The sequence below is a fragment of the Portunus trituberculatus genome, chromosome 33 (genome assembly GCF_017591435.1).
Source record: "Portunus trituberculatus isolate SZX2019 chromosome 33, ASM1759143v1, whole genome shotgun sequence".
Classification (NCBI taxonomy): Eukaryota; Metazoa; Arthropoda; class Malacostraca; order Decapoda; family Portunidae; genus Portunus; species Portunus trituberculatus.
The window spans coordinates 9,559,400-9,577,892 of NC_059287.1; the positions used below are offsets into that span (position 1 = coordinate 9,559,400).

Genomic DNA, 18,493 nt, shown 5'->3' on the forward strand with positions numbered 1-18,493 from the left:
ATTGAGAGAAACACTGCATAGCCTACGTTGCCGGTAGCTCCGTATGGTAAAATAGATGCGTAGTTAAAATGTTAAATCTTAGCGTATGATAAATTCTTGAAATATTACAAGGTTGCTTAAAGAGTTGCCATTAAAGCGAGAATTTTATTCAGCTACAGTTCCCGGCGGGGGAGACAGATGGCGCGCCGCCGCCAAACGTAAACAAAAGAAAAGGGAAGCGTCAGAGGCTTATTTGAAACTGTCCGCATGACTTGAAGTGATCACTATGAAGCTCGGAAAATGATATAACTGAGAAAATATGCTTTCACTGTGAGAAAAGCTCCAGTGTATTATGCATTTTCATAGTTGTTCGAAGTATTCACGAATGTATTAAAAGATTAGTTAAGATCACTTTGTCTTCCCACCTGATAACACCGATAACCACATGAATATATATATTTATATATATACATATATATATAAAAATGTCCGAGCATAAAAACAAAACAGTGGCATTCCTTTACCACTAAACACACCAGAAAACCAAACCCCACACCAGACCCATGATATACCACCCCGTCACAAACAACACAATCAGGTCATTCACCTCATATCCTGAAACACACACGAACCCCGAACAACACGCATACAAAAATAAACGCAACATTACAAAACCTCACGTCAGACAACACACCAGTCTGAAAAGCAGTAAAACCTTTTAAACTTAAGAAAAGAAAACCAGAGATTGACTAAGTCAGAGCGGCAGGAAATCGGACGCAGGCGAATTACCGCTTGTCTAGTGCCGGGCGGCTCACTAATTTTTCTTGTACCCGAGAAACATGACGCCGGAGAAGCGACCCGCAGAGGACGAGGAGGAGCAGGAGGCTAAGAAGTTGAAGGAAGACTCGACGGCAGCAGTGAGCGAGGCGGCACAAGATGATACCAGTCAAGATAGTGTAGGATCTGACTCGACCTCATCCACTGACCCCGAGAAAAAGGTTGGCTGGCTTGTGATGGCTTATACTGATGCTTCCTGTGTTTCTCTCCTGCCCTCCTTGGCTTTTTTTTCTATCTTTATATGCATAGTTATCATCTCGCGTCTCTTCTTTCAATCTCTTGATCCCTCCTTGTCACGTTTTCTGTTCCCTTTTGTCAGTTTTGATGGTGTTTATCACGTCCTGCCTTACTCTGTTGACCTTCATGATTATTTATTTGCCTTATTTCTTCTGCTTTTTCCCGCTTCTCTTTCTCTGCATTCAATCCCCTTTCTCTTATAAGTCAATTTTCACCATGTATCACTTCCTGTTTGTCGCTGGGCCATCTCGTTTTCGTTTTAGCCTTTTCTCATTTCCCTCTCCTGCTTATTTTTCGTCCTTCTCTTCCCGGTAAATTTTACAATAACATGATCAGCTTACTTCGGGATGAAATATTTTTTTTTTTATGGTAGATTTTGACCTGTTTTTAATGAATATGCACTTCGTTTCCGTTTTTATTTAATCGCCCCCGCGGTTCTTACGGAAACACGATTTTGCTGTAAAACGAACCAACTCTTTCTTTTATTTATGTTAAAGTTCTACCTGTTTTGAATAGATATACACTTTCTTTTTGAGGCAAAAGTTTTTTTTTTTATCACCCCTTTCCTCACCCCCGTCTGTTGTGGATATACGAGTTTCCGGTAAAACAAAGCAATTTTTTTTTCTATTCTGGTATATTTTTACCGGTTTTCAATGAATATACAATAACCTAACCTAAACTTAACCCTAACCCTAACCCTAACCCTAACCTAACCTAACCTAACCTAACCTAACCCAACCCAACCTAACCTAACCTAACTCAATCACTGTCATAATATATTGCGCTTGTGCAGACAAAGTAACATACGCACACACCAAAACAGCGTTCCTCAGTGCCCGCCTGCCCATGGCACATGGTGGTGGTGCATCGCCCCCCGCCGTTGACACAGCAGTGAGTTTAATCTTGAAAAAAAGTTAATAGGTAATAATTTACGACGGGTCTGTTTGAGTTCAAATTGATCTGAAGAACAAGGTCTTTAAGATGACAAGGGTAATGAAAGCCAACTTGCTGTTCATGCTATAGTCAAATAATACCCTCTTCCCTTCTTCACTTTCCATGTTTGTAGCCCCCCTTTCTCTTTTTTTGTATCAGTTTTTGTCACGTTCACGACTTCCTGCCTCCTTTGCTCTCTCTCTCTCTCTCTCTCTCTCTCTCTCTCTCTCTCTCTCTCTCTCTCTCTCTCTCTCTCTCTCTCTCTCTCTCTCTCTCTCTCTCTCTCTCTCTCTCTCTCTCTTATTTCCATGTTCTTAGTTCTCTTTTCTTCTCTTGTATCACTTTTCATGATGTTTATCTCTTCCTGTCTCTCTTCTGTCTTCTTTCCAAACCTTAATACCTTTGCTATATCTCTTCTACTCACAGTTTTCTCTCCTTATCCATGCTTTGGCTGTGTCTTAGGTACTTTATGTGGCTTATGTGGTAAAAGTTAGGATTACTATGGGGAGATTAGTTCATGTAGATGTTAAAGATTAGTATTTTTGAAACAGAAATTATGGGGAGATTAACCTGCAGATATTAAAGATTGTTGAAAGAAATTATGGGGAGATTAACTTTTAGCTGTTAAAGATTACTATTGTTGAAACAGAAATGTCAAAGTTGGTTACTTTTTACAGCTATTTTTTTCTATTTTTGTATTGATAGGTTTTTTATACTTCATATTTTCTGTGCCTTGGGAAACTGATTTGATTTTACCCATGTTAACTCCAGTCACACAATGCTTCTCTTTCCATATCCTTCAGCTACATAGATCTTTATGAGGACCATTTCATAGTTATATATTTTCCATCTTAATAACCTCTTAATTGTTTATGCTCTTATTTTCTACTACATTCTTTTAAATAGGCAAAATCTTATATTAATTTTTCTTGTGTGTTAAATGTGTCTTTGCAAATTATTTTAATTATATTTTAAATGTTAATGAAGGACATACATAGTGATAGAGTTATTTTTTTTATTTACTTTATGTATAATGTAGTAGGTATATACCTACATGTAAGAAAGACTATGGTCAAAGGCTACAAAAAACAGAGAAAAGAAAGCCCTGGTTAAGGTGCCTGTCCCCAAAGAGCAGAGGCAGTGTAGAAGATGATGGTGGTGTAGTTGTAGTCCTCATAGTATTATATCTACCGGTAAAAAGAAACAAAGTATGGAAATTGGCTGCCATATATAGATTGTAAATACTGGTACAGTGATGATCAGAGCTGCCAGCCCCATGTCTTTCCTCTGAGGAGAGACAGGCTAGACTGCTTGAGATTGTCCACCTGTCCAGTGGTCAAGTCATGGTGGCATCTGGTCATGCCAGGACAGCATCTGAACTGCAAGAAGAAAAGAATTACCTATATATCCAAAATTAGAAGTATTAAAACGTATTGAACTGAGAGGCACTCATTAACAGTCTGTCCTCCTGGCAGAGACTCAGTCTTCCGGAGCACCGAGGCACTGTTGTATACACAGGATGCACACAGTGGGAGTACATTGGTCGCAGGAACTTGAAGGGCATCCCGGCCATGCTACACCATGTGCCACGGCGTCTTGCTGCATTCCGGGGCATTCGTGTGGCGTACGTGGCGTCACACTGCTCTGCTGCCCACACCATCGTCATCAGTGAGGAAGGCAAAGTGTTTTCTCTGGGTGAGTGTTGTGTTGTGTGTGTGAACCAAGGTGCTGGTTAAGTTAATGTTAATTTGATCATAGTTAGTGTTAATATGTGGATTTAAGTTGCATAGTATTTTTGTGGGCAGGTTAATTGCTTATAATTTTCTGTCAAATATTTTTAAATGTGTTTCTGTGAGAGCCATATGATGTTTTTTTAACACTGAATACAACTAAATGCGCCCATTATTTTAAGTAAGACCAAAAATTTTAGAGTATAATAGTTATCTGAATTTATTCTTTTTAATTATGTTATACTGAAGCTAACCAATAATAAATTAATTTCTTCTTACCAAGATGACTAATGTGACTTCTTGTGCTGCATGGTTTTGCTGATCTCTTTGTAGTCTTGTTGATACTTGGTCAGGTTAAGCTTCATGGAAGCATTTAGACTTACATCTGTTAAACATGACTGTAGGTTGGTCTTGGTGTTTTAAGATGTGAAAACTACTGCTCACATGCACATGTAGAGCCAAACATGGTCCAAATAGCAATACTCAAATACTACAGTGTGTGATATGTGAATGGAAGCAGATTTCAAGTTTTGAAAATCATCTGGAATGCTAGATTTTAGTGAAACCACATAGAATAGTTTGGTATGTGTTAACTATTCTTTCAGGAGTAACCATCCCATCTTTACCTTGCATAATCTTTGGAGCAAAACAAACAGGGAGAGAGCATATTTTCACCAGTCTGCTCAACCATGTGTTCTGCTTCCACCGATGTCATGTACTTTAAAATGACAGTGGAATTATTAATTATTTATTGTGCTAAGAAATGTTTGCTAAGATTTTATCTGCAAGGCAGATGCAGTCATCAAAAGAGACATATCTGGTTTGCGAGCCATAAGTTGCTGATCCCTGGTCTAGATCTAAGTCTGTGATTGTTCATAACCATTTGCTGAAAGGATTGTCTATTTATGTTGATTTTTTACCTTGATGAGTGTCACCTTTCCCTCTTTAGTCACTGTAGCATCTTCCAACCATCCTAATCTTAGAAGTCAACAAAAATTTACTGAAATAATTGGCTATTTCCAAAAGAAGTTCCATTTATACTTGATGCATTTCTTCCTTGCATGCTCCAATCCTCTCATTCTTCTTCCTTTCATTTTTACTCGCTCCACCTCGGTCCTTTCATTTCTTCCTCACATGCTCCTATCCTTTCCTCACATTCTTTCACTCCACCATTGTACTTTCATCTCATCCTTGCATGCTCCAATCCTCTTATTTTCCTTTCATCACATTATCTCCCGTAATCTTCTCCTTTCATTTTACCCAGCCCTCTCATCCTCTCATCCCATTCTCTCACTCCTTGTCTTTCCATCTCATCTAAAACGACCACATTGATCAAACAACATGAGAGATTAACAGAGTGCAACATTCATCCACCAGGCCGCAATGAGAAGGGCCAGCTGGGCATTGGTGACACAGAGGTGCGGGCTGGCGTCAACCCCATGGACACAATGTCAGAGTTCACAGTGGTGGCAGCAGCAGTAGGACGCAATCACACACTCCTTCTGACAGACCGAGGCTCTGTGTTTGCCTGCGGGGACAACAAATCGGGCCAGTGTGGCGTGGGGAACACCACCGCTGTCCTCCACACTCCCTCCAGAATCAGCTTTAAGGAAGGAAAAGTTGTCAAGGTTTGTATTCTGTGGAGGAGTATGGAATGAAGGTGACATAGTGTTGTCTTCCTTTAATAAAGTTTTATAGATAGAAAAGTTGTCCTTGTTCATATTCTGTTTTTTAGGATTTTAATCTCTGAGGTGAAATATGTTGTCTAAGTTTTTCTTTGGGTCAGGCTCACGTTCCTTTCAAAATGACACCAGTTTTACATAGATGTCAGGCTGGCAATCCTCATACACCTTCCTGCACCTTAGCAGACCTTTCTGTACCCTTATACATCCTTTTGTATCCTCCTACACCTTATACATCTCATCAAACATACACAATGAAAAAGAAAAGATTTGCAAAGATTTTCCCCCCCACACACACACACACGTGTGTCCACCCCCTGTACATTTTCAGTGTATTTTTTTTACATTGCCTAACTAATAAACCGTTTATTATTATTATTATTATTATTATTATTATTATTATTATTATTATTATTATTATTATTATTAACACTTTATTTCCCTTGGCCAGTGCCCTTGTAATGTACACACACACACACACACACACACACACACACACACACACACACACACACACACACACACACACACACACACACACACACACACACACGGTAGCTCAGTGGTTAGCGCTGGCTTCACAAGCCAGAGGACCGGGTTTGATTCCCCGGCCGGGTGGAGATATGTGGTGTGTCTCCTTCACATGTAGCCCCTGTTCACCTAGCAGTGAGTAGGTACGGGATGTAAATCGAGGAGTTGTGACCTTGTTGTCCTGGTGTGTGGTGTGTGCCTGGTCTCAGACCTATCCCAAGATCGGAAATAATGAGTTCTGAGCTCGTTCCGTAGGGTAATGTCTGGCTGTCTCGTCAGAGACTGCAGCAGATCAAACAGTGAATTACACACACACACACACACACGGCCCGGTAGCTCAGTGGTTAGAGCGCTGGCTTCACAAGCCAGATGACCGGGTTCGATTCCCCGGCCGGGTAGAGATATTTGGGTGTGTCTCCTTTCACGTAGCCCTGTTCACCTAGCAGTGAGTAGGTACGGGATGTAAATCGAGGAGTTGTGACCTTGTTGTCCCGGTGTGTGGTGTGTGCCTGGTCTCAGACCTATCCCAAGATCGGAAATAATGAGCTCTGAGCTCGTTCCGTGAGGGTAACGTCTGGCTGTCTCGTCAGAGACTGCAGCAGATCAAACAGTGAACACACACACACACACACACACACACACACACACACACACACACACACACACACACACACACACACACACACACACACACACACACACACACACACACACGGGCCCGTAGCTCAGTGGTTAGAGCGCTGGCTTCACAAGCCAGAGGACCGGGTTTGATTCCCGGCCGGGTGGAGATATGTGGGTGTGTCTCCTTCACATGTAGCCCCTGTTCACCTAGCAGTGAGTAGGTACGGGATGTAAATCGAGGAGTTGTGACCTTGTTGTCCCGGTGTGTGGTGTGTGCCTGGTCTCAGACCTATCCAAGATCGGAAATAATGAGCTCTGAGCTCGTTCCGTGAGTAACGTCTGGCTGTCTCGTCAGAGACTGCAGCAGATCAAACAGTGAATTACACACACACACACACACACGGCCCGGTAGCTCAGTGGTTAGAGCGCTGGCTTCACAAGCCAGATGACCGGGGTTCGATTCCCCGCCGGGTGGAGATATTTGGGTGTGTCTCCTTTCACGTGTAGCCCTGATCACCTAGCAGTGAGTAGGTACGGGATGTAAATCGAGGAGTTGTGACCTTGTTGTCCCGGTGTGTGGTGTGTGCCTGGTCTCAGACCTATCCCAAGATCGGAAATAATGAGCTCTGAGCTCGTTCCGTAGGGTAACGTCTGGCTGTCTTGTCAGAGACTGCAGCAGATCAAACAGTGAACACACACACACACACACACACACACACACACACACACACACACACACACACACACACACACACACACACACACACACACACACACACACACACTAGTCTTATGGACCACCCTGCACACAACATAGTGCCAGACAGTCATTAGCATGTACAGGTGTGTATCCTCTTTTGACAGGTGGCTTGTGGGGCAGAGTTCAGCATGATTGTGGACAAGAAGGGCTATCTGTATTCCTTTGGCCTGCCAGAGTATGGCCAGCTGGGACACAACACTGATGGCAAGTTCTTCGTTACTAGCAACAAACTGTCATTCCAATACGAGCGTGTGCCCCGGCGAGTGCCAATCTTTGTGGAGCGCAGCAAGGACGGTCACCCAACACCCGTCACCGATGTGCAGATTGTGGACATAGCCTGCGGGAATAACCACACTGTGAGTCCCTGTCTGCTTCGTTTGTCCTTCTTTTCGTTGTGTGTCCACCAATCGTTTCCCCCTCTTGCTTTCCTTTCTTTGCCTATCAATAACCATCAATACCTTCCCCATCCTGCTTTCTTTTCTTCCTTATCTTGGGAATAGCCACCAATCTCTTGCTCTTCCTGTCTTTCTATCTTCCTCTCCTTTCATTAGCCATCAGTCTCTTGCTTTTCCTGTCTTTCTCCCTTCTTTTGCCTGTGAATAGCCACCAATCCCTTGCTCCTCTTCCCTTCCTTTGTCTCTTTATCTGTGCTTGGTGTGTTGTTTTTTTTTACGTAGGGAAGAGGGCCAGCCAAGGGCAAAAAAGAGAAAGTTAGAAAAAGGTCCACTTTAGCGCTGGCTCTCCAAAGAGTTCAAAAAGTGCCAAAACTGTCAGCCAGAATTAGGAGAGCAAATGCCTCGATACCTCCCTCTTAAAAGAAGACAAGTTGTAGGAATTCAGAAACACAGATGCAGGGAGGGAGTTCCAAAGTTTACCAGTGAAAGGGATGAATGATTGAGCGTACTGGTTAACTTTTGCATTAGAGAGTTGGACAAAATAAGGATGAGAGGAAGAAGAAAGCCTTGTGCAGCGTGGCCGCAGGAGGAGGGGAGGCATGCAGTTAGCAAGATCAGTAGAACAGTTACCATGAAAATAGCGATAGAATATAGAAAGGGATGCAACATTTCAGCGGTGAGAAAGAGACTGAAGACAGTTAGTCAGAGGAGGGAGTTGATGAGACGAAGAGCTTTCGATTCCACCCTATCAAGCAAAGCTGTGTGACTGGAACCCCCAAACATGCGAAGAGTACTCCATACAGGGACGGATAAGGCCCTTATACAGAGTAAGCAGTTGGAGGGCGAGAAAAACTGTCGGAGACGCCTCAGAACACCTAACTTCATAGAAGCTGTTTTAGCAAGAGATGAGATGTGAAGTTTCCAGTTAAGATTATGAGCAAAGGACAGACCGAGGATATTCATTGTGGAAGAGGAGACAGTTGAGTGTCATTGAAGAAGAGGGATAGTTGTCTGGAAGGTTGTGTCGAGTTGATAGATGGAGGAATTGAGTTTTGAGGCATTGAAAACTACTAGATTTTCTCTGCCCCAATCGGAAATCTTAGAAAGATCGGAAGTCAGGCGTTCCGTGGCGTCCCGCGTGATCTGTTGATTTCCTGAAGGGTTGGACGTCTCTGAAAGAACGTGGAAAGATGTAGGGTGGTATCATCAGCGTAGGAGTGGATAGGGCAAGAAGTTTGGTTAAGAAGGTCATTAATGAATAATAGAAAGAGAGTGGGTGACAGGACAGAACCCTGAGGAACACCACTATTAATAGGTTTAGGAGAAGAACAGTAGCCGTCTACCACAGCAGCAATAGAGCGGTCGGAAAGGAAACTTGAGATAAAGTTGCAGAGAGAAGGATAGAAGCCGTAGGAGGGCAGTTTTGAAATCAAAGCTTTATGCCAGACTCTATCAAAAGCTTTTGATATGTCTAACGCAACAGCAAAAGTTTCACCGAAATCTCTAAAAGAGGATGACCAAGACTCAGTAAGGAAAGCCAGAAGATCACCAGTAGAGCGACCTTGACGGAAGCCATACTGGCGATCAGACAGAAGATTGTGAAGTGACAGATGTTTGAGAATCTTCCTATTCAGGATAGATTCAAAAACTTTAGACAAGCAAGAGATTAAAGCTATAGGACGGTAGTTTGAGGGGTTAGAACGGTCACCCTTTTTAGGAACAGGCTGAATGTAGGCGAACTTCCAGCAGGAAGGAAAGGTAGAAGTCGATAGACAAAGTTGGAAGAGTTTGGCCAGGCAAGGTGCAAGCACAGAAGCACAGTTTTTGAGAACAATAGGAGGGACCCCATCAGGTCCATAAGCCTTCCGAGGGTTTAGGCCAGCAAGGGCATGGAAAACATCATTACGAAGAATTTTGATTGTAGACATGAAATAGTCAGAGGGAGGAGGAGAGGGAGGACAAGCCCAGAATCGTCCAAGGTGGAGTTGTGAGCAAAGGTTTGAGAAAAGAGTTCAGCTTTAGAGACAGAAGAGATGGCAGTGGTGCCATCAGGATGAAATAAAGGAGGAAAGATGAAGAAGTGAAGTTATTTGAGATGTTTTTGGCTAGATGCCAGAAGTCACGAGGAGAGTTTGAGTTTGAAAGATTTTGACATTTCCTATTTATGAAAGAGTGTTTGGCAAGTTGAAGAACAGACTTGGCATGATTCCGGGCAGAGATATAAAGTGCATGAGATTCAGGAGATGGAAGGCTCAAGTACCTTTTGTGGGCAACCTCTCTATCATGTATAGCACGAGAACAGGCTGAGTTAAACCAAGGTTTAGAAGGTTTAGGTTGAGAAAAGAATGAGGAATGTACGCCTCCATGCCAGATACTAACACCTCTGTTATGCGTTCAGCACAAAGAGATGGGTCTCTGACACGGAAGCAATAATCATTCCAGGAAAATCAGCATAATACCTCCTCAGGTCCCCCAACTGGCAGAGGCAAACGCCAGAGGCACCTTCGCTTTGGGGATCCTGCGGAGGGATTGGAAAAATAGGACAAGATACAGAAATGAGATTGTGATCGGAGGAGCCCAACGGAGATGAAAGGGTGACAGCATAAGCAGAAGGGTTAGAGGTGAGGAAGAGATCAAGAATGTTGGGCGTGTCTCCAAGACGGTCAGGAATACGAGTAGGGTGTTGCACCAGTTGCTCTAGGTCATGGAGGATAGCAAAGTTGAAGGCTAGTTCACCAGGGTGGTCAGTGAAGGGAGAGGAAAGCCAAAGCTGGTGGTGAACATTGAAATCTCCAAGAATGGAAATCTCAGCGAAAGGGTAGAGGGACAGAATGTGCTCCACTTTAGAAGTTAAGTAGTCGAAGAAATTACTATAGTCAGAAGAGTTAGGGAGAGATAAACAGCACAGATGAATTTAGTTTGAGAGTGACTGTTAAGTCGTAGCCAGATGGTGGAAAATTCGGAAGACTCAAGAGCGTGGGCACGAGAGCAAGTTAAGTCGTTGCGTACATAGACGCAACATCCAGCTTTGGAATGAAAATGAGAATAGAGAAAGTAGGAGGGAACAGAGAAGGGGCTACTGTCAGTTGCCTCAGACAGCTGTGTTTCTGTGAGGAAAAGAAGATGAAGTTTAGTAGAGGAGAGGTGGTGTTCCACAGATTGAAAATTAGATTTAAGACCGCGAATGTTGCAGAAGTTAATGTAGAAAAAGTTGAGGGAGGTGTCAAGGCATTTGTGGTCTTCAACAGGAGAGGTGTCCAACCTGGGGACATTTTTGGTCCCCTCCCCAGAGGGAGACTCCGAGGCGTTGTTTATTTCGGGTCCCATTTTTCTTTTAAATTTGATTTGGAGTGAAGGGTGTATGTTTGGTAAGTGCAAGTAGTTTTGTGTGAAGAAGGAGAGCTGTCTTTAGAGGGTAGGCTGTGACTACCCCCTTGAGTTGTGAAACACAAAGGGAAACATTCAACGAGATCACAACTAGCTTTAATGGAAGGTTCACAGTACCTCCTGAACTAGTGCTATTAGATCTCACTGGTATAGCCTCTGTCAAAGTCATGGTTCAGCTTTACAAAATTAAGATTATAAACAGAGATTCTTTGATTGTTACTCAGGTTGCCGTGGATGCCAAGAAGAGGCCCTACTCATGGGGCTTTGGTGGGTATGGCAGACTGGGTCATGCCGAGCCTAAGGATGAGTACATCCCACGCCTCATCAAGTATTTTGATGGACACAATCGTGGTGTGGAGAAGGTGTTCTGTGGGTCCACCTTCACTATTGCCTGTAGTGCCCTTGGGGTGTTCCTGTGGGGTCAGACCAAGCGCACCGGTGAAGCCAACATGTACCCCAAGCCACTGCAGGACCTGTTTGGTTGGGATGTGCGCGCTGTGGGCTGCTCCACCACCTCCATTGTGGTGGCTGCCGATGACAGCGTCATAGCCTGGGGACCCTCACCAACCTACGGGGAGCTGGTGAGTGTTGCTGTGGAATATGAATCTGTATAACATCAGTGAGAATATCAACTTTGCTGGATATGTGTTCTAACATTGATTTCATGATGCTTGCCCTCATGTTTGGATGATCCCTTTTGACCTTGTAGGAACTGACACTCAGTGGGTGCCATTGTTTTACATACTTTTTGTTGCTCCTCTTCCATTGAAAAACAAGAAAAAATTAACATAAAAGACAGGCATCACTTGTTTTTTATAATCTCACTAGTCCCCAATGCCCAGTGTTAGCAGGATCCAAATATTCCAGGGTCTTGGAGAGAATGTGAAGTCAAGCACGCAGCCAAAGGAGGTGAAGACACTGGAGGGTGCCCATGTGGAACAGATCACCTGTGGTATGGGACACACAGTGATGCTGGTGAGGGACGAGACAGAGCAGGACAAGGAGATCCTGGGCCGGTTGAAGGAGATCACTCTTTAAGTTGGCGCATCACTGTCTGTCTGACAAGAAGTGTTGGATTCACTCAAGCGTTTGCGAATACTTTTGTCCAGTTTGTATGTAATTCTTAAGTGTCAGGATTGTTTTTTTTTTTTTTTTATATTTATTTATCAGTAATCTTATATGATTATGTAAGGTTTAGATGCTATGTAAAATTGCAATAACGAATAATGACCTATTTATTTTTACAGAACAGATAGGTGAAGTACTAATTCATATTTTTTTGTGTCATTTATTTATGAACACAAGATTTCTGTATAATTTAATTTATATAAAAATAATTCATTGTGTAACACTGATCACATGAGATGTTTTAGTGCAAACCAACTTGAGGCTGGAGTGAGCAGCAGAGGACCCCTAGAAAGCAGCGACCTCCACCTACGGTCAGTGAATGCTGCAGTGGAGGTCGGCACTGTCACTCACTGAGCATAATGTTTCCATATGCCTGTAGGAAAGGTATACTGTAGCAGTGATGATTTAAGGGGTGTGGTTATTAGGAATTTGTACCTTTCTCCCCACTGATGGTGCTGAACCTGCTAGGACGGAGGAGGAATTGGTGACTAACTAAGCTCTCTTGCTGTGAAATGGTAGCAGAAAAGTTAGAGCAATAAAGTAGGGAAGTATTTCAACAATAACATGACTATTTTTTACAATGTCATGGTGGTTGCAAAAAAAAAGATTGTCTTAAAAGAGTTAATAGTTACTTGTATTTATTTTTTGTAGTCATCCAATTTGATGTGATTTGCTGTATCAAGAAAGCTAAATATATTCCAATATGAACAAATTAAAAACCTTAGAATGCTAGAATGCAGACATTGGGAGTAAAAAAATTACTTAGTATGGAAACAGATAAGAATGTAGTTTTCTTTTTACTATTGCATTATAACCAGTACAAGCTTAGTTTATATACATGAGTTTCCAGTAATTAATAGTGTTTTTTATACTCGAGTACTTGAACAATAAGTGTGACTCAGACAATAATTGAGATACACAATGTAATGTTACCTCCACATGTGTTTTGTTTCAGGTGTGTGCTTATGTTCAGGATCATTCCTTGTATTAGTATTTCAAAGCATCTTACAAATACATGAAGTACTAACACTGACTTTGCATCATTGAGCAGTGGAACATTGTGACAGGAGGATATTCAAAATGTACCTTTTTCCATTTGAGTAAAAAAAAAAAAAAATCTAACTAACCAACTGCAAACACATTCCAGCTAGATATTATATACCTCACTGAAGTGTAAGCCTTTTGCATCTCACTACTGAAGATAATAAATTTTTGAACATTGCTACATATTTCAGACAAGCTCTTTTTGTTTTTTTTATGTGGTCCAGTGTCTGCTTGTAGGAAAGATTAATTGCTGACACTTCATGCACCACTCAGTGCTAGAGCCCCAGGGAGTTACTGAAGACGGGCAGGGAGACAAAAATAATTTTCATCAGCATAGGCTAATGTCAAAGGTTAGCTTAATGGTAATGACAGTTAAAGTACAACTCTATTTTTTTGCTTTGAAGTTACAGTTCTCATAACCTTCTTGTCCATGTAATCTTTTAGCATTCAAGGTGTCGACTCTCGATAGTAGTATCCCAATGAAAACAAATGGAATATGAGATGCCATGTTTGTGAGGAGAATGGAGAGCCACACTTTAGGTGGTAATATTCCTGCAATGAGGTGGTCATCCTCCTGGTGTGTATAGTTAGACTGATGACAGACCCAGAAACACAAGCTTTTTCATGATTGCATAGTGCATAACTGATGGAATATGTCCCTGCTGTGGGCTGCTGCTGTGTTACATGGCAGAGATATCATAATGCACAGCCTTAGTCACACACCATGAATTCTAATGTTATATTGCCTGCCAAAGCCAAGAAGAATGTGAAGGCAGTGGAATATGAGGCACTATCCCTGAGTGACGCATAGATGTGTTATATGTAAGATATTTTTGTCTGTGGTAGAGACTGCATAATCTGAGGAGGACATTTGTAGGTAATGTTAGACTGACTAGTGATTGGACTGGGTAATTGGAGGTGCTTGAAGTATGCCTTTTTCAAACATTGCTTAATGACCATTTTTATCTTTGGAGTTATATTGTGGAAATTTGTTATGGTAATAGGGTTATTGGTATCTTATTATAGTGTAGAATTTATGAAAGTATTGTTTTGAGTATGAAATGCTTGTAGTTTTGATTTGAAAGAGGCATAATTAATAATTGAGGCAATGCTTTGGAAAAACATACAAAGGAACTTGAGGGTCTGTCCAGGAAATGTTATGTACCTGATTTAAATTAATTTTTCATTACTATGAATGGGTGTGATGTACCTACTCATGATTCGTTCACTTGGAGGTGAGTGAACGAGGGGAAAATCAATGGGTCTGTATGTTCCTACATTTTTTTGTAGTGATTGCCATCACCTGTCCAAACACAAGTACGTGTGTGTGTTACAATCAAAGTTTGTGAATTGTTGCCCTGCTGCCTCTCCCTCACATGTACCTCGGCAGTGACAAGCTGCAGACACACCTTCCAGGAAGTCTTGTTGGAAACATTCACCTGGCCTTGCTCAAATTGACTGCTATATCCTTAGTGCACTTCTGTATCTCTTGCCACAATAGAAATCTTGTGTAAACTAATGATTCTCATTGGCAATGGATGTAAAAAGAGGGATAATGGCTGGTTGTCTATACTCTGCAAAATGTTGGCTTTGTGGTTGAGAATTTTGTCACTACAGGAAATGGCTGATGTAGATACAAAAATCTTACTATCAAACTTTGTAATGGACAGAAATCTGAAGAACAGCAAGAGACACAGAAGACTAGTTTATAGTGCACATGTTTTCCATAGTACTTCCTGATGCCATTGTAACTCTGTAGTACTTAATGACTGGGCAGTGGTTAAATCAAGCCTCAAACATTTATTATTCATAGCTACTAGCATTAACAAATTTGGGAACAAACACATTCACTTAAGAGTTTTTGCAAAATGAACACCGGTGAGTCTGATATTAGGAAGTGCTTGTGACAGTTGGATGCACAGTCACACTCACACTCAAGCCTTCCTATGTTGTCACAAATGCATTTTGGAAGAGGGGCAGATTTTACTAATGGATTTATTACACAGAACAAGGTCATCAAGTCTGGGTTATTGTTAGAATTAGTCGTTTATATACAAAGCACCCGAGAATTTCGGGATGTTCTGGGTGAGGAGCATTCACTCACCGACTAGTGTGAAATAGAACCTTAGAACCAAAACAAACATTACCTCACAGTACATTGGTAACAATCTCCTGTGCCAGAGAGAGAACACTTGAGACCATAATGCTGCAGTGAATGTCTTGTAATAATGAATAGATAAATAAAAAGCTTTACAAGAAATTCAAGCATCAGTATTTTGCTCAGGACTGAACCAGTAAGAATAGAAACAATATATTATTATCATTATTATTATTATTATTATTATTATTATTATTATTATTATTATTATTATTATTATTATTATCATCATCATCATCATCATCATCATCATCATCATCATCATCATTATCATTATTATGATACTCTATACTACTACTACTACTACTACTACTACTACTACTACTACTACTACTACTACTACTACTACTACTACTACTACTTTTAAAGCATTGAAAAATCAGAACAACTTGATATGTTGTGTATGTTGTATAATGTACCTAATAACTTCATTTTAACATTTTTTACACATGTATGTATTTACTACCAATAGCTACTTAATTTTGTGGGAAGGATGTTGGGGTCACTTAGTCTTTTGATAGTGATTGTGTAATGCATATCTCAGAACATGTTCTAGAGAAACCATACTGTAACTTGTAGTGGCTAAGGTAGCAATTTTAATTCACAAAGTCTTATATGGAAATTGATTGAAATTTGCATATGCAGTGTCAAAAAAGTATACAGGTTTTAATTGAGTATTCAAGTGCTGCTCATTGCAGAAATGTTGATGAATACAGACTGTCATTTAAGTGTGTGTGTGTGTGTGTGTGTGTGTGTGTGTGTGTGTGTGTGTGTGTGTGTGTATGAGTGCAGCTTTGGGTGTCACAGTGCTTGTTTGTTGCAAGGCTAAAGTCACCACCAGTTTGAAGAATACCACGTGTCTCTTTGGCCTCGTATGACTTGTAATCCAGAGGTGATTTCCTATAATGAGATTGTTTTAATGTTTTCCCTTTCATGTGCATCTCAATCATATTAATCTGAATCTCCTTTGTATAATTTAATGGTTCTGCTTTGATACATTTTGAGATAGCAAAATAGACCTCCTTTTCTCAGTTATGTTCATCTTTGTATCCTGTATTGGCCTCCTCAATACAGCTAATTTTCAAACTTTCACATAATTTTAGATAATCCTCTCTTAGTAACTTCTTGAGGAGTGACAAGCTTAGATATTTTTTTATTCTTCCTCTTTTTTTTCTCTCGGTCTTCTTCATGCATTGGAAAAATAAAAACACTCTTACTAAACTATAATTTTCAGTAAGTAATAGTGTTGTGTGATTGTAGACATCTGGTACTACTTATCCTACTTATTTCACTAGTAAATTCCTTGACATCATCTCTGTGTGTACATGTGTGACTGGCCAAAAGGTGAGAACTGAAAACTGCACTCATGTTAAGGAAACCATGTAAATTTGTCGCATTAACCACATAAAGATCTCAGATATTCTTAACAATGGAGGCTTAGTTGTTATTAAATAGTGTTGAAAATATGTATAATTTGGAGTGAAGAGTCAAATAGATAGATGAAAAGGAAGTTGTGAAATGTTTGAATAGAGTGATTTAATGCATATGTAAAAGATGCAGTGAGTCAGAAGTTTTCAGAATATCCCTGACCATGTTTATAGACAAAAATGTAATTATAATATAACAAAAATGTTTAAACAGCTTAAGTAACTTTTTTTTAGTGACAGTGGTGCCTTTGGAAATAACAAATGTAAATTTGCATCACATTTTACTAAGGTTTAGAAGCCAGAGGACCAGTTTGTAATATGCAGTGGTACATTTCAGAATCACTAAACTTGTCACCACACTTAACATGAGAAGACAGGAAGGTCAGTGTGTAATTTTATAGTGTGGCACATTTCAGAATCACTGTTAACTTGCATCACATTTTACCAAGCTGAGAACCCAGAGGGTTAATGTGTAATACTGTTTTGGTGAAGTGAAGTAACACAGTGATCAAAGCAACCATGTGTTCCTCACTAGAACCAGAGGCACCTTTGCAAATAACTCAACTTGCAACACATTTTACTTAGCCAAAGAGAATCCAGAGGGTTGACGTGTAATACTGTAGTGGTGGCCTGGAGTAACACAGGCATCAGAGTGACCACCAGTGTTCCTTGCTAAAACCGTAACCCCTTCTTGTCGCCTCTTTACGTCAGACACTCCGCCTTGTCTCTGTATAAATGATTCTCACGTGTTGAACGCCACTTGGGGTGATTTTCTGCTTTAGATTATATACTAGTTTTACTGAGTAACTTTTAGACTCGGCCTAGTGTAGGACATAGGGTTAATTTGTATAGAGTACGCCGGTTCAGTTTGTACTCCTAGTGTCACGGAGATAACAGAAATGTAGTATATGTTTTTACAAGCAATTTATTTTTCTACCATGTGAACAACTCATGGGCACAGTTAATCAGTATTCCTGGAATGATTTGTGGTATTATATCAAAAAGGTTTTGCATTACCTCAAGCTTCAGGGCTCATTAGTTAATTGTGGGTGGTTTATACTATGAATAGTTGAAAGTTTGTATTTGATAGATGTAAGTCAGCCATAGATCACAGGTCGTCATACTTTTTTGTGTCTTGAGATGCTTGTTAATTAAATCCATTTATATAAGAAGGTAAATTTGAGATACAATTAAAGTTGAGGCTACAGCAGCATCAAGATCTGTGCAAGGTTTTATGATCCTTCCCCCTTTATTTCCTCATCAGATAATTAAAGTTGAGACCACATAAGCATTAAGATCTGTCCAAGATTTTATGATTCTTCCTCTGCCTTGCCTCACCATTAATGAAGTGTGGCTCGTAGTGAAGTGCAAAGACATTATAAACTTTTTCTCGGGATGAAGTGAATTTGTGGAAGAAAATGTCATGTCATTACCCTTTTGTAGTTTAGTATCCTATTTCTGAGTGGTAAAGAAATCTGAAGTGTCAAGAGGTAATAATGATACAACATTGGGGAGAGGAGTGTGGAGGATGTGATAACGAGATCATTGAGATGCTTAAGGATACTTGGAGGTAATGAATGTGTGTATAGGACGACATCATAAGGAAACCAGTGGGAAAGCTGAAGAAGACCTGAAGATGGTGTG

General features: G+C 40.8%; 1 protein-coding gene across 1 annotated transcript; it reads left to right on the top strand.

The window, feature by feature from the left end:
* The first annotated feature begins 726 nt into the window (after positions 1–726).
* On the top strand, positions 727–18,070 carry LOC123512188 (protein RCC2 homolog). Its single transcript, XM_045268431.1, has 6 exons — positions 727–977; positions 3,462–3,681; positions 5,094–5,344; positions 7,415–7,666; positions 11,317–11,673; positions 11,960–18,070. The coding sequence occupies exons 1-6, from the start codon at positions 819–821 to the stop codon at positions 12,128–12,130; spliced, it is 1,410 nt and encodes a 469-aa protein (XP_045124366.1). The 5' UTR covers positions 727–818; the 3' UTR covers positions 12,131–18,070.
* Positions 18,071–18,493: the final 423 nt, after the last annotated feature.

Coding starts and splice junctions, on each gene's coding strand:
- LOC123512188 (XM_045268431.1), top strand. CDS start 819: ATGACGCCGGAGAAGCGACCCGCAGAGGACGAGGAGGAGCAGGAGGCT. Junction 5,345..7,414: donor AGGAAGGAAAAGTTGTCAAG/GTTTGTATTCTG, acceptor CTCTTTTGACAG/GTGGCTTGTGGGGCAGAGTT. Junction 11,674..11,959: donor CACCAACCTACGGGGAGCTG/GTGAGTGTTGCT, acceptor CAAATATTCCAG/GGTCTTGGAGAGAATGTGAA.